Below are 13,930 nucleotides of genomic sequence, written 5' to 3' on the forward strand. Positions count from 1 at the left end.
CAGTTGCAGAAAATTTTTAATGAGTCTAAAGAGGGAAAGGAGATCTGTCCAAGTGGAGACCACCAGTGCAGGGAGGAGCAGAAGCAGCCAAGAATCTGTTTGCCTTTTCCTGCAGCAGAGTTCCCACAGCGTATCCGTTGGCCAGCATGGCAAAGGGAGACAGGCTGGCAGGTCACTCCAGGCTGCTTTCTGGGGTCCTCACAGCAGGCTTTGAGGGCAGCACAAGACAAGAAAGAAGAGAGAGAAAAAGTCCAAGTGGAAGAGAGGAAAGGTAGACGTTGGCCATGTTTTCAGAGAGCCCAGGGTGACACATTTCAGGCTGCCCTTGCAGGACAAGCCTGAGATGATAAGCTGCTCTTAAAACAATGGCACAAAGTTTGATCCTTTGTCCAGCATCGTGTTTCTGGGTTCCTGGGAGTCCTTATCCAAGGCCGTTGCCAGCACCTTTAGCAGGGGCGACATCTGCTGCCGCAGTAGCGGCTGGTGATGCAGGAGAGGTCAAAGCCCCCGGAGTTGATGGGCACTCCCTCACAGCTGAGGATGCTGCCAACGGCAGCAGAGGTGGAGGAGCCCACGGCGGTGTTCTGCGGGAAGGAGCTGAGGATGGGGCCGGGCAGGGTCACCACCACTGGAGAAGGCTGGATGACGATGGTGGAGCTCTGGCACTGCCTGCAACAGGGCTCATTGCAGCTGCTGGCCAGCGGGGTCGGGCCGCAGGGCTGGCAGGGCTGGCAGGGCTGGCAGGGCTGGCACTGGTCACAGCAGGACATGGCTTGGGGCTGGAGGTGCACCTGGGAGAGAGGGCAGGGAGGAAGCAAAACATGGGGATGCATGAGGAGCAGCCTGTCGCCAAACCATGGGGGAGCCAAAGAACATGCAGGGCCGGAGGAGGAGGCTGTGCAGCGATGTATGAGGGTTCCTTGGCCTCATCCTGCCAGGGCCCAAAAAGAGCCACCAGGACCTATGTGGCTACTGCCTAACCCCTGTGACCAGAAGCCACTTCAGGACAGTCCTAGCCTCCCTCCATGCCTAACCTTCTCCCCACTTCCCTCCCCATGACAAGCAGCCCCTAGACCTGGCACAGAACAAAGTCGGCACCAGCTGAGAGGTCCGCTGAGGTGAGAGCTTTGAGAGACAGCAGAGAAGGAGAAGGGGCTTGAGACTCACCTGACTCCCAGGGAGAAGGAGGCAAGAGAAGTGGATGAGGGAGCGAGGAGCTGGGCTGGCTTTTATCATGGACCTTCAGTGCCCCAGGCTGCCAGAGGCATCCCTTGTGGAGGTGATTATTTTCTGACAAGCTCATCTTGAATGCAAAGCATCCCAGCTAATGCTGGGGGCCGTGTCCTGGCTTCCGGAATTGCTGCCTTTCCATTTCCTGGGCACATTCCCCGGTCAAGGCATCTTTGGCGTGACAGGATGAGAGACCCCAGCATTTCCCGTGCAAAACATGCCAGCGTGGGCAGGGGACTCATCTCACGTGCTGGAGGAGTCTGGTAAAGGTCAATGATGTCAGCCTGCGTCACTGCTTTGGGGCTTTTTGTGGCCCTGCTGGCAAGAAGTGTCTCAGTTCCTGTGTTTGACCCTGTCCTGCCTACCACTGCTCCCAGTAAAATTCTGCTTGCCTGTTTTGCCTGCCCATGTTTTACACCAGGGAGGGGGACAGGGGAAGATGTGCAGGCTGCTTTTCAGAAGAAAAGGCCAGATAGCAAATAACATAATAAAATGGCTGTTTTAGTAAGATAGAATAAAAAGACAAATAAAGCTAACGAGTAAACCTTTTGTCCCTTCAGATGCTGGGAACCCTGTGTTCATGCAGCATCACATGGACCCAGGTAGACTTTGCCAAGGCACACTGCGCAGATCCCTCCCATGGAGATCTTCAGATTCCTCCCCCCCGCATGCCATGGTGTCTTTTATTTTACTTAACAAATAAAAAAAAAAAATCCTGTATCTTCTCCTTACACACTGGAAGGTTATTTCTGCCATGACACTCACCAGGGTGCAGCACATGATGGCACTGGGCACTCCAGCAGATTCCCTTGCAGCAGTTACTCATGCTGGTGTACAGGCTCCTCAAACCTTTAGTGCAAGGTCCAATAGAGCAGATAGGTCTTTCCTAAGAACACTGACTCCTTGAATACTATGCTTTCTTCACAGCCTCTGATACAACTCCCCTCTGTGCAATACCATGATCACATGTAGGACCTTGTCCTTCCCTGCAATGCTCCCCCCAAATCCCCGCTGGTGTCCCCAGGGTGTCCCTAATTGAGTGCAAAGTTGCTCATGTTTATGCATGTGTTCTCTTATCTGCACTGGTCTGCATGCTGGATTTGTGCAAGGGGCCCAGGGGATGGTGGTCAGCAACATAAAACCAAGCTGGAGGCCAGTGACTAGTGGTGTGTTCCATGGATCAGTACTGGGTCCTGCTGAACCTCTTTGTTAATGATCTGAATGATGGAACAGATTGTACCCTCAGCAGGTTTCTAGACAACACCAAACTGGGAGGAGTGGCTGATATACCAGTATAGAGGAATGAAGGCAGTGGGCTGATTACATTGATAACATGCAGCTGTGGCCTTGCCGCAAAGGCAGGGGGTTATTGTCATGGATGATGTGCAGCTGCAGCTCATCCTGCTAAGTGGTTAAATAGCCCTGAGGCGTGTGGGAGAGAGGCTGGTTGGAGGAGGAGCTGGATGTAGCTGAGAGAAGCAGCAGTGTGGCCTGGCCTCTGGAGGATGGAGACACAGCATGGACAGTAGGATGTGACCCATGGTAAAGCCTTGTTGCAGCTTGCTAGTTTTGCTCGTGCTGTGACAATTGGTGTCCCATGTGAGGAAAACTGATTTGGACTCAAATTGCAACATACCAGAGGGTCTGGCCACCATCCAGGGGGACCTCACCAGGTTGGAGAAATAGGCTGATTGGAACCTCATGGAGTTCAAGAAGGAAAAGTGAAAAATTCCTGCCCCTGGGGAATAATAACTCCATGTACCAGGGCAGCCTGGGGTCACCCAGCTAGAAAGCAGCTTTGCAGAAAAAAAAAAAACTAATGGTCTGGTAGACACCATGTTGGCCATGAGCCAGCAATGTGCCACTGTGTCAAGGAAGTCCAATGGTATCCTCGGCTGCCTTAGACAAAGTATTGCCAAGAGGTCAAGAGAGGTGATTGCTCCCCTGGATTCAGCACTGATGGGCCACAGCTGGAGTTGGCATCCTCTCCCATATCTACTTTACGACCAAAGTGGTGACAAAAGGTTTCAGTAAGAGGATGGTAGGGTGAGTGGAACATTGGCTGGACTACCAGGCTCAAAGAGTTGTGAGTAGTGGTGCAAAGCCCAGTAGGCAGACAATAGTTGGGTCTCTCAGGGATCAGCAGTAGGATGAATTAATTTCCATAAATGCCAGAAGTAGGAAGGATACTTTCCACAAGTTTGAGGATGATGTTCAATCACAGGGAACAGATGGTACATCTGTAGAGCCAGATTGTTCCCAGCAGCAGCAGGAACTACCTGTTCAAAGGAAAGAGAAGACTGACTAGCCGTGGAAGTGCTCTGCAACAGGCGGAGTGGCAATGAACAGCTGCTGGAACATGGGGAGTTCTCCTTCAGCCACAGGCTAAAAGAAAATCTGAGAACTGGCATGGCTGTCCCTGGCAGCTTCTGCAATCTCCATCAGAGCAGCCTGATCTAAGGGGAACTGTTCCAAGCAGGGGCTGATCTCGATGACCTTGGGAGCCCATTCTGCCCAGCACCGTGATCCCCCAACACTGCTGCTCACCCCGACCCCTGCACGGGCGCTTTGTCCCCACACCGCCTTTGCCTCTGCACAGCTCTTGGGGCTGGGGTGCAGGGAGGCTGCGGGGCTCCTCGCTGCCGCCCGCAGGGATCCGAGGCCGCCGGTTCCAGCCCCTGAGCTGGGAGACAGCGCTGGGAAGCTGCTCCATCCCCTGGATCAAGGTGCTGCTGCTGGCGCTGCGCAGGCGGCTTCTGGCTCAGCCCTGGGCGGCGCTGGCGGGGGGGTCGGGGGGAGCGGGGCGGCCGGAGCGGGGAGCCGGGGCCGGCGGGGGGGGGGTCGGGGGGAGCGGGGCGGCCGGAGCGGGGAGCCGGGGCCGGCGGGGGGGGGGGCGGGGGGAGCGGGGCGGCCGGAGCGGGGAGCCGGGGCCGGCGGGGGGGGCGTCGGGGGGAGCGGGGCGGCCGGAGCGGGGAGCCGGGGCCGGCGGGGGGGGGGGGGTCGGGGGGGGGCGGGGCGGCCGGAGCAGGGAGCCGGGGGGGGGCGGGGGGGGGGGGCGGGGCGGCCGGAGCGGGGAGCCGGGGGGGGCGGGGGGGGGCGGGGAGGCCGGAGCGGGGAGCCGGGGCCGGCGGCGGAGCGGCGGGATGCGGCGGGGCCGGGGCTGGTGGCTGACGGCGCTGGCCGCCGTGCTCCTGGGTGCGCGGGTCTGGCGGGGGTCGGGGCTGAGCGGGGGTGGCCCCCGCAGGTCCCTGGAGGCTGCTGTGCGCTCTGGCTTCTTCCCGGAGCGCTGCCCCCCCGAGCCGCCCTCCCGTCCGTCCCTCCCTCTGCCACCGTCCCGCGTTCCCTCAGGAAATATGGCGCTGGCCGCTGCGCAGCCCCCGCTGCCTCCGTCCCCCCGTGTCTCCCCGTGCAGCGCCTGCAGTCACTGCTTCCCCTCTGCCTTCCTCCCCCTCGTCCCGCTGGTTTCCCCACTGACCACCTTCCACCCGCCGTCCGCGCACTCCTCTCTCCACCGACTGTTAACGGACGCTTCTGCCAATGCACAGGCCGACACCCTCTGGAAACCTCGCCTCTCCGGATGCTCCTGACTGGGTTTTGTTCTGGGAAACAGCGGGCAGGGCTGGGCACAAAGCCGGTTTTGAGGATTCTCCCTTCTTTTTCTCCTCGGCAGTGGCCGCGGCCAGAGCCCAGGTGCACCAGAAGCCATCGGCGGAGACCACCGAGGGGACCAGCATCAGCCTCAGCTGCTCACACCCCAGTATAAAATCTTACGACTTCATCTACTGGTACCGCCAGCTCCCGGGCCAAAGCCCCACGTACATCGCGAGCGGTAGCGAAGGGACCTCACTGGTGCAGGACCCTCCGGGGCGGCTCTCGGTGGCGGCAGACCGGCGGTCCAGCTCCCTGTGGCTGACCCGGCCCCAGCTCCGGGACGCGGCGGTGTACTACTGCGCCGTGGGAGAGACACGGGGAGCGGGGCCGGGGCTGCGGCCGGGCACGAACCGCCGGGGGGGCGGACCGGGCGGCTGGGGCGGGGGGCAGGTCCAGCCAGGCCCGCCAGGGGGCGCTGCCGCTCCGCCCGCCACCGGCCCCGGCCCCTTTGGCACCGCGTGCACAGCCGGCCGTGCAGCCTCAGAGGATGCCCAAGCGCCTCCTGCCTTGGAGGGCTGTGAGAAGCCCAGCTGCGCCCTGGCTGCCACGCTGACAGCCTTCCCCTTGGCCCTTGCAAACCTGCACACTGGAAGGGTCACAGTTCGGTGCCTTTCCTTGCTCTGAGCACTTTTAACAATTTCTTCTCCTTCTGGCAGTGTGTGCACACCTGACTCGGAAGAATCTCTTCTTCATCCCCTCCCATCAGGTATCTGCACTCATAGCCAAGGTCCTCCCGAGCCTTTTCTTCCCTGGGATGAACACTGCCATCCCCTCAGCCAGTCCCCGTAGGAAAGATGCGCCATTTTCCTGGGCTTGCTCCAATAGATTGTGCTGGGGAGCCCAGAACTGGACCCAGCACTCCAGAGGTGGCCTCACCAGCACTGACTAAAAAGGAAGGATCAGGTCCCTTTTCCTGCTGGCAACTCACGTCCTACTGCAGCCCAGGATGCTGTTGGCCTTCCTTGACACAAGGGTGCATTGCCAGATCAGACTCAGGAACACCCCTGAGATGCTGAAGCAGAGGGCGACACGGCAGTGAGTATTCAGGAGAAGTATCCCAGACGATTGTCCAACTCTTACTCTTTCTTCAGCGTCCACCAATGACCAGTGTTAGAGGAGGGGGCTCTTGGTAGGAGACATGACTGCTTCTGTGGCTTTCCCTCCTGGCCAAAGAAGCCAAAGGAGCAAAAATGTCTTCCTAGCTCTGCATCTGGGGATTAGCAAAAGCCTCCACAGGTGAGCAAGACCCATCAGCCAGACACTGGACAAGATTCTCTGTTGAACCCCTTGAGCTATCCCCCCTGCTTTTCACATATCCCTTCTCCAGCTCTGGGGACTCACCAGTGCCTGGCTGAGAGGAGTCCCCACATCCCTGAGACCCTGTGAGTTCTCTGCCTGATAGAAAGATGCTGGTGGCTACAGTTCTGGGATTGAAAAGCAAATTGCTGGCCCTGGAGAGGGGAGGCTGTGGGGGAAGCTGACAAAAGCAGCCGTGGTGACAGGCCAATGTGGTCTAACTACTGGAGTGATGTCACCTCAGTAGGCCATGACACAGAGGCTGTTGGCAGCAAGGCCTTCTGAGGTGACAAAGACATTTTCAGGTCTTTTGGAAGAGAGGGAGTGGGGAATATGTCCAAAGGTGACATGGGCCAGAGGGAAAGAGGAGACAAAGGGAGTGAGGCATCTGGAGAAAAGTGTCTCTGTGAGGTACAAGGAAGATGGATGAGAAGCCCATTCCCACCTGGATGGGTAAGAAAGGTATCATTCAGATCCCACCTGGAGGTGGAATTCGTGCTGGACTGCATGTACGTAAAGACATCAGAGAGGTCTTATAGGAAATATAGTACATCTGGAAGAGCAAAGAATAAATATTTTGGAATATTGGAAACATGAACTGGCTCTTTCCAGAATTACATTTCACGTGTCCTGAGTGTGGTTTTACAACCACATTGCATCAAAACCGCTCATTTGCCTATCTTTCCCTTTTCCTTCATGTTTGTAATATCTCGGGTGTCCTGGAACATGAATGTCATGGCTTAGCACTGCTGCAGGTGTTGCAGGGAGACACTCCACACACTGAGCTCAACATGGGGTTTGCCCCCAGAGCCCGTACCCAAAAGACTCACTTTCTCTGGGGACAGGAGCCTTTCAGCATCTTCAGGGACTTGCACACCTCAGCAAGTTCATCAGAGGCCACTGTAAGGGCCTGTTAGTCTAATCTCAGTGCCTGGGAAAGTTATGGAGAAGATCATACTGGCTGCTGCTGAAAGGTATTTAGAGACCAACGCAATCACCAGGCACAGCCAACATGGCTCCATAAAGGGAAAGTCCTGCCTAACTAATTTGATACCCTTCTGTGATAAGGTCACCTACCTAGTGGATGAAGGGAAGGTGATGGCTGCAGTTTTTCTGGCTTTTAGTAAGGCTTTTAATACTGCTCTCACAGCATCCTGGTGGACAAGTTGACCGACAGGGAGATGAGCAGGTATGTGGTGCAGCGGGTGAAGAACTGGCTGAACGGCAGGGCTTGACGGGTTGTAGTGAATGGGGCTACATCTGGCTGGCAACCGGCTGCCAGCGGTGTTCCTCAGGGCTCACATTCCAGGGCCAATCCTGTTTAGTATTTGTATTGATGATCTGGATAGAGGACTTGAATGCACCATTAGCCAGTTTGCTGATGATACCGGACTGGGAGCTGCTGTTGAGCATCTCGAGAGACAAGAGGCCTTGCAGGGGTCTCTGGATAAATAGGAGCACTGGACAGTTAGTAATGGTAAGAAATTTAACAAGTTCGAATGCTGCACTCTGCACCTGGGATGGAGTAACACCAGACACAGGTATAAATTGGGAGAGGAGTGTCTAGAGAGCAGTCACACAGAAAGGATGTTGATTATTTGAATGCCCCCAGAGGAAGGCAGCAAGGCTGGTTAAAAGGCAGTAAGGTATGCCCTGTGAGGAGTGGGTGAGCGCCGGGTTTGTCTGGTTTGGAGAAAAGGAGGCTGAGGGGCAACCTCATTGCTCTCTACGGTTCCCTGAGGAGGGGGAGTAGAGAGGGAGGTGCTGAGCTCTTCTCCTGGGTTCCAGGGAGAGGGCACATGGCAATGGTTCAGAGCTGCATCAGGGGAGGTTCAGATGATATTCAGAAGCATTTCTTTGCAGAGTGGTCAAACACTGGAACAGGCTTCCTGGAGAGGCAGTCGATGCCCTGTGCCTGTCAGTGGTTACGAGGCTTTTGGACCATGCCTTTAGCACCATGCTTCAATTTTTGTTCAGCCCTGCAGTGGTCAGGCAGTTGGACTAGGTGGTCACTGCAGGTCCCTTCCTTCCAGGTGTAACGTTCTGTTCTGTTCTACTCTGCTGCATTCTATTCTATTCTATCCCTCACCTAGCCCAGAGGTTGTCCTTACCTTAGTACTAGGGGGAGACACTGCCTGCTTCCCCATGGCACCTGGGGTCTGGGGCTCTTCAAGCTGCTGAATCCCAGACAAAATCTCCCTTTCACCTGCTTTACGCTGCACAGCTGGCTCACTTGCAACTGCTCGCCAACTGACAAATGCCAACTGCTTGCTGTCTGTTATGCCTGAGAGTATTTTGTGGTGTTACAGTTCCTGGCAAATGCTGTATCAGGAAATACCCTTTTATGAAATCTGTGAAGAACTTCAGTTTTGCTCTTCTGCTCATTACAGGGCTTTTGGTAAAGCAGCGATGAACTGTATGAAAAAAAATTATCTGGTGCCTGTAACTTAGCTCGGACAAGTATGGGTGCTGCCCTTACCTGGTGCAGTCTACTCTTCGGATGCTGAAATGAGGGGCATTCTCTAGAAACCCAGTCTGGTGGCCTATGAGAGAGCTAAGAGGTACATGGCCACTCTTCAAAAGTACTTGGCACAGCAGAAGCAGAGCAACCAGAAAAGTGGAAAAGTAACTCCTGCTTTCCCAGAAGAAAACAAGACAGAGGTGTAAAAGCCCCTGGAGACTCTTGAGGACTCCAGCCATGTTGTTCAGAAAGGGCCTGATAATGTGCATCCATGGTATTGGAGAAATATGGAAGTGTTCCGAGGTAAACTAGGGCAGCACAAACATATTTTTTCTTGGGAAAAACATCCCCAAGGCTATTTACCCATTCCCAGTTTCTGCCACTCTTTGACAACTTCTTCTGAGCCTCCTTGCCCAGCACAGCTCCCCCCAAAGAAGCAGACCACTCTTGCTTGTAACTAGGGTTACATCCTAGAGTAACTAGGATGAAAGGTCCCCCTGTGCCCCTACCTAATTCCCTTCACATGCAATGGCTTTCTTCACCAGTCAACATGCAGATGAAAGACCACCTAAAGGGCACAGACACAGTTGCAGGAATTTTTTAATGAGTTTAAAGAAGGAAATGAGGTCACTCCAAGTGGAGGCCCTCAGTCTGAGGAGGAACAGGAACAGCCAAGAATTTCACTTTTCCTATCAACCTGCCCCACAAGAGGAGACAGGCTGGCAGGTCACTCCAGGCTGCTTTCTCAGGGCACAAGACAAGAAAGAAGAGAGAGAAAAAGTCCAAGTGGAAGAGAGGAAAGGTAGACGTTGGCCATGTTTTCAGAGAGCCCAGGGTGACACATTTCAGGCTGCCCTTGCAGGACAAGCCTGAGATGATCAGCTGCTCTTAAAACAATGGCACAAAGTTTGATCCTTTGTCCAGCATCGTGTTTCTGGGTTCCTGGGAGTCCTTATCCAAGGCCGTTGCCAGCACCTTTAGCAGGGGCGACACCTGCTGCCGCAGTAGCGGCTGGTGATGCAGGAGAGGTCAAAGCCCCCGGAGTTGATGGGCACTCCCTCACAGCTGAGGATGCTGCCAACGGCAGCGGAGGTGGAGGAGCCCACGGCGGTGTTCTGCGGGAAGGAGCTGAGGATGGGGCCGGGCAGGGTCACCACCACTGGAGAAGGCTGGATGACGATGGTGGAGCTCTGGCACTGCCTGCAACAGGGCTCATTGCAGCTGCTGGCCAGCGGGGTCGGGCCGCAGGGCTGGCAGGGCTGGCAGGGCTGGCAGGGCTGGCACTGGTCACAGCAGGACATGTCTTGGGGCTGGAGGTGCACCTGGGAGAGAGGGCAGGGAGGAAGCAAAACATGGGGATGCATGAGGAGCAGCCTGTCACCAAACCATGGGGGAGCCAAAGAACATGCAGGGCCGGAGGAGGAGGCTGTGCAGCGACGTATGAGGGTTCCTTGGCCTCATCCTGCCAGGGCCCAAAAAGAGCCACCAGGACCTATGTGGCTACTGCCTAACCCCTGTGACCAGAAGCCACTTCAGGACAGTCCTAGCCTCCCTCCATGCCTAACCTTCTCCCCACTTCCCTCCCCATGACAAGCAGCCCCTAGACCTGGCACAGAACAAAGTCGGCACCAGCTGAGAGGTCCGCTGAGGTGAGAGCTTTGAGAGACAGCAGAGAAGGAGAAGGGGCTTGAGACTCACCTGACTCCCAGGGAGAAGGAGGCAAGAGAAGTGGATGAGGGAGCGAGGAGCTGGGCTGGCTTTTATCATGGACCTTCAGTGCCCCAGGCTGCCAGAGGCATCCCTTGTGGAGGTGATTATTTTCTGACAAGCTCATCTTGAATGCAAAGCATCCCAGCTAATGCTGGGGGCCGTGTCCTGGCTTCCGGAATTGCTGCCTTTCCATTTCCTGGGCACATTCCCCGGTCAAGGCATCTTTGGCGTGACAGGATGAGAGACCCCAGCATTTCCCGTGCAAAACATGCCAGCGTGGGCAGGGGACTCATCTCACGTGCTGGAGGAGTCTGGTAAGGGACACCCAAGAAAGACTAAACAGCTCTCTTAGGCAACGCACAGAGCTTGGAACGCATCCTAGGGTGTTCAAGGAACCAACTGGACAGGCCCTGCTCATTTCCTGGAATGACGATGGAGCAAATACTCTCAGAAGCCATTCCTAAACTGATAAAAGGTAAGAATGTGACTGGGAAGAGCTCACATGGGTTTACTGAGGGCAAAGCATGCTCACCAACCTCATTGCTTTCTGTGAGAAGGTGTCTGGCACTGTGGGGAAGGAGAGGGGCACTGGCTGGGGTCCACCTTGACTTTAGCAAGACCTTTGGCATACCCTCATAGGTGCACACACAAAGAACCGTGTACACACAGAGGTACTCACATTCCAAGGCAGGCACACACACAAATATGTGTGCTGGTGGCAAATTTTTATTGTACCCCTTGAGGCTAATTAGATGCATGTTTTTCCTACATATATGTAGACCAGTCACACACATTCGTGCTCTCTTGCGTGAAGGCATGTGTAAATGCTAAAACACATACACGCCTGTGGATACAGTTGCCTACGCACACGCACAGACAACATTTGTGCACACCCATGTTTGCATGTGCATTACCACAAGCACACACATACGCATGCGAACACACCCAGGAACACAGCCAAAAGAATTTGTACATGAGCATGATGGTGTTTACACACCACTGAGACCCAGGACTCCCAACACCAGCTCTCAGCCCCTCCAGACCACTCTAGGCAAGTCCTTCAGACCCTACAGCAAGGAATCAGTTAATGGCCAGCTCCCTCAGCTTTAGTGAAATCAAAGGTTTGGCAGTGGTTTACTCAGCTGTTTTCACATAGGGCAAACAACAGCAGAGTGGAGGTTTTCATGGCCCTTCCAGACATTCAGCCTCTCCATGTCTCAAGTCTATGTGTGAAGGATAATATAAAAGCTGGAGAACAGCCCCATTGCTGCAGCCCCCCAGAGAATTCCCATATTACAAGGGAATTCTTATTGCAAGAAAAAATATCCCTCAGTGTCAGAAGCTCCCAACTGACCTTGGTGATCTCCTCAAGGGACTGGGACCAGCCCCTGCCCTTGCAAAGGGAGCGGTGCCACAGTGAACGCTCATGTGGCAGCGGAAGGGTGTATGTCTGGGACAAGCCAGACTCCCCTTGGGCTACAGACACTGAGACTGGGCCATCAGAAGTGAGGCAGCAGTGAACCTGTCTCAAGACTCACTTCAAGGTAGACACCCTCTCTTCTAAAGGCAAAGAAATGCAGGAGCAACACTAATTTACAGAGCAGCTGACAAAATGCTTTGGCTACCCTGTGAATGTACATGCATTCTTTTTATTTTTTGCCCGGTTTTAATTGATGGGCTGGCTTTTTTTCTTCTGGTGTTCTGCCTGCAGGTGCGGGTGGTGTAATTGCCTGTAGCAAGCGGGAGCTGCAGCCTCGGCTGTTCGCCGTGAGCTGCCTGGCTCTGTCCTGCAGCCAAGCTGCCCAGGCGCAAAAGAGTTTTTGCATGTAATAATGCAAGGGTAATGACAGCGTATTGGTTTCACCTCAGGTTTTGGTAGTGGAGGGGCTGCAGGGATGGCTTTTGTGATAAGATGCCAGGGGCTGCCCCCACGTCAGACAAAGCCTGCAGCAGTCAGCTCCAAGATGGTCCTGCTGCTGGCCAAAGCTTGTCACCCTGCAAACCATGGAGGACCTCATGCTGCAGCAGATGGAGAAACCTTGATGGAAGCTGCAGCCTGTGGAGATGCCAAGAGGGAGCAGATTCCTGACAGAAACTGTGGGCCATGGAGAGGAGCCCATGAAGGAGAAGGTTTTGTAGCAGGACCTCTGGTGCCGGGGGGACCCACACTGGAACAGTCTGTTCTTGAAGGGCTACAGCCCATGGAAAGAAGCCATGCTAGAGCAGTTTATGAAGAATGGCAGCCCATGGGAAGGACCCATTTGGAGAAGGCTGTCGAGGACTGTCTCCCACGGAAGGGACCCTACCCTGGGGCAAGGGAAGAGCATGGGGATGAAGAAGTGGAAGAGATAAAGCATTTTGAACTGACTGCAAGCCCCATTCCCCATTGCCCTGCACTGTTTGGGGGAAAAATGTAGAAGATTTAGGAATAAAATTGAGCCTGAGAAGAAGGGAAGGGTGGGGTGAAGTAGTTTTAGTTTTGTTTTTCACTATCCTACTCTCTTACAGATCACTGGCAAAAAATAAATTTCCCAAAGTTGAGTCTCTTTTGCCCATGACAGTAATTGGTAAGCAACCTTCCTGTCCTTATCTTGACCCACGAGCTTTTCACCATATTTTTCTCCCCCTGTCCTGTTGATGGAGGAGCATTGATAGAACAGCTTGGTGGACACCTGGCTCTTGAACCTGCTCAGAGCAGCTTTCATATCCTCATTTCTTAGGGTGTAAATCAAGGGGCTGAGCAGGGGAGTAAGAACCATGTAAAGAACAGCCACTGCTCTGCCTGGTGACCCTTTCTAGTGGGCTCCCACGTCAGTGAAGACACATGGGGCACAGAACCAGGCCGCAGCAGTGCAATGGGAAGCACAGCTCAAGACAGCTCAGTGCCTGTCTTCTGCATGGGGGAGCTGCAGCATGATTTAAATCTCCATTGAAAAGGACAGCCAGCCTCTGGCAGCAGTGCCCTTAGTTTGAAGTGTAAAACCTGCATGGATCCTTTGTCCCTTTCCTACCTTTCCAAGATCAGCTTTGTTGGGCAGGCAAACCAGGGGTCGTGCCAAGAGCCAGTAGCAGTGGTCTGGCAGTGCTTTGGCAAAAGGGCTTACTCAAAAGGCCATCACTGTCTCTTCTACAAGGCAATTGCAGATGGATGGGATCATCATTGCAAAAGACCTGAGGTACCTTCGGCTTATTACAAGGTTCAGTACAGCAGGGTTAGGAAGTCCAATCGTGCTGCTGTTGATGATGGTTATTAACAGTATGACTAGAGAAAAAGGGCTTCAGAGATGCATAGGAAATGCCCTTATAAACCAATTTCTGCCCATGCATGCTGGTCATGACCCTTAGGCTGGGTGTTGGAGCAGAGTGGGAGGTGAAGCAGCAGCTATGGGCCATCCCAAGGGCTATTCCCTGCTTTATGACTCTTGCCATTCGGCAAAGTAAATCATCTTCTGGTGCCCCACACCCACCCCATGCTACCCCAGAGCAGCTCCAGCTGTAGCAAGAGGAAAACCCTTCCTCAAGAGCTGAGGCTGCTGACCCCTCAGGGCCTCCTGCCTTCCTGGGCATTTGTGAGCAGAGACA

The 13,930-nt window shown here is 54.7% G+C and overlaps 3 protein-coding genes and 1 long non-coding RNA gene across 4 annotated transcripts in view; 2 read left to right on the top strand and 2 right to left on the bottom strand.

Moving 5' to 3' along the window:
• Positions 1 to 5,139, bottom strand: LOC129782646 (feather keratin Cos1-2-like). The gene is made up of 5 exons (XM_055790052.1): positions 5,002 to 5,139; positions 4,709 to 4,829; positions 3,421 to 3,509; positions 1,168 to 1,375; positions 1 to 791 (listed from the first exon to the last, which is right to left on the bottom strand). The coding sequence occupies exons 4-5, from the start codon at positions 1,234 to 1,236 to the stop codon at positions 447 to 449; spliced, it is 414 nt and encodes a 137-aa protein (XP_055646027.1). The 5' UTR covers positions 1,237 to 1,375; positions 3,421 to 3,509; positions 4,709 to 4,829; positions 5,002 to 5,139; the 3' UTR covers positions 1 to 446.
• The window catches only part of LOC106112461 (T cell receptor alpha chain MC.7.G5-like), a 27,122-nt gene continuing 17,517 nt past the window's right edge, over positions 4,326 to 13,930 (top strand). The window contains 2 exon segments of the mRNA XM_055790049.1: positions 4,326 to 4,425; positions 4,901 to 5,184. Coding sequence (XP_055646024.1) covers positions 4,374 to 4,425; positions 4,901 to 5,184 — 336 coding nt within the window. The 5' untranslated portion in view covers positions 4,326 to 4,373.
• LOC101914625 (feather keratin Cos1-2) lies at positions 6,044 to 10,997 on the bottom strand. The gene is given in 3 exon segments (XM_055790050.1): positions 6,044 to 9,960; positions 10,337 to 10,426; positions 10,428 to 10,997. Coding segments are annotated over 3 exon segments (480 nt in total). The 5' UTR covers positions 10,473 to 10,997; the 3' UTR covers positions 6,044 to 9,615.
• LOC129782648 (uncharacterized) lies at positions 10,691 to 12,889 on the top strand. Its single transcript, XR_008744701.1, has 2 exons — positions 10,691 to 10,823; positions 12,218 to 12,889. It is a non-coding gene; the product is annotated as an uncharacterized LOC129782648 (long non-coding RNA).

Source organism: Falco peregrinus, chromosome 18 (assembly GCF_023634155.1).
Source record: "Falco peregrinus isolate bFalPer1 chromosome 18, bFalPer1.pri, whole genome shotgun sequence".
NCBI classification, from domain to species: domain Eukaryota; kingdom Metazoa; phylum Chordata; class Aves; order Falconiformes; family Falconidae; genus Falco; species Falco peregrinus.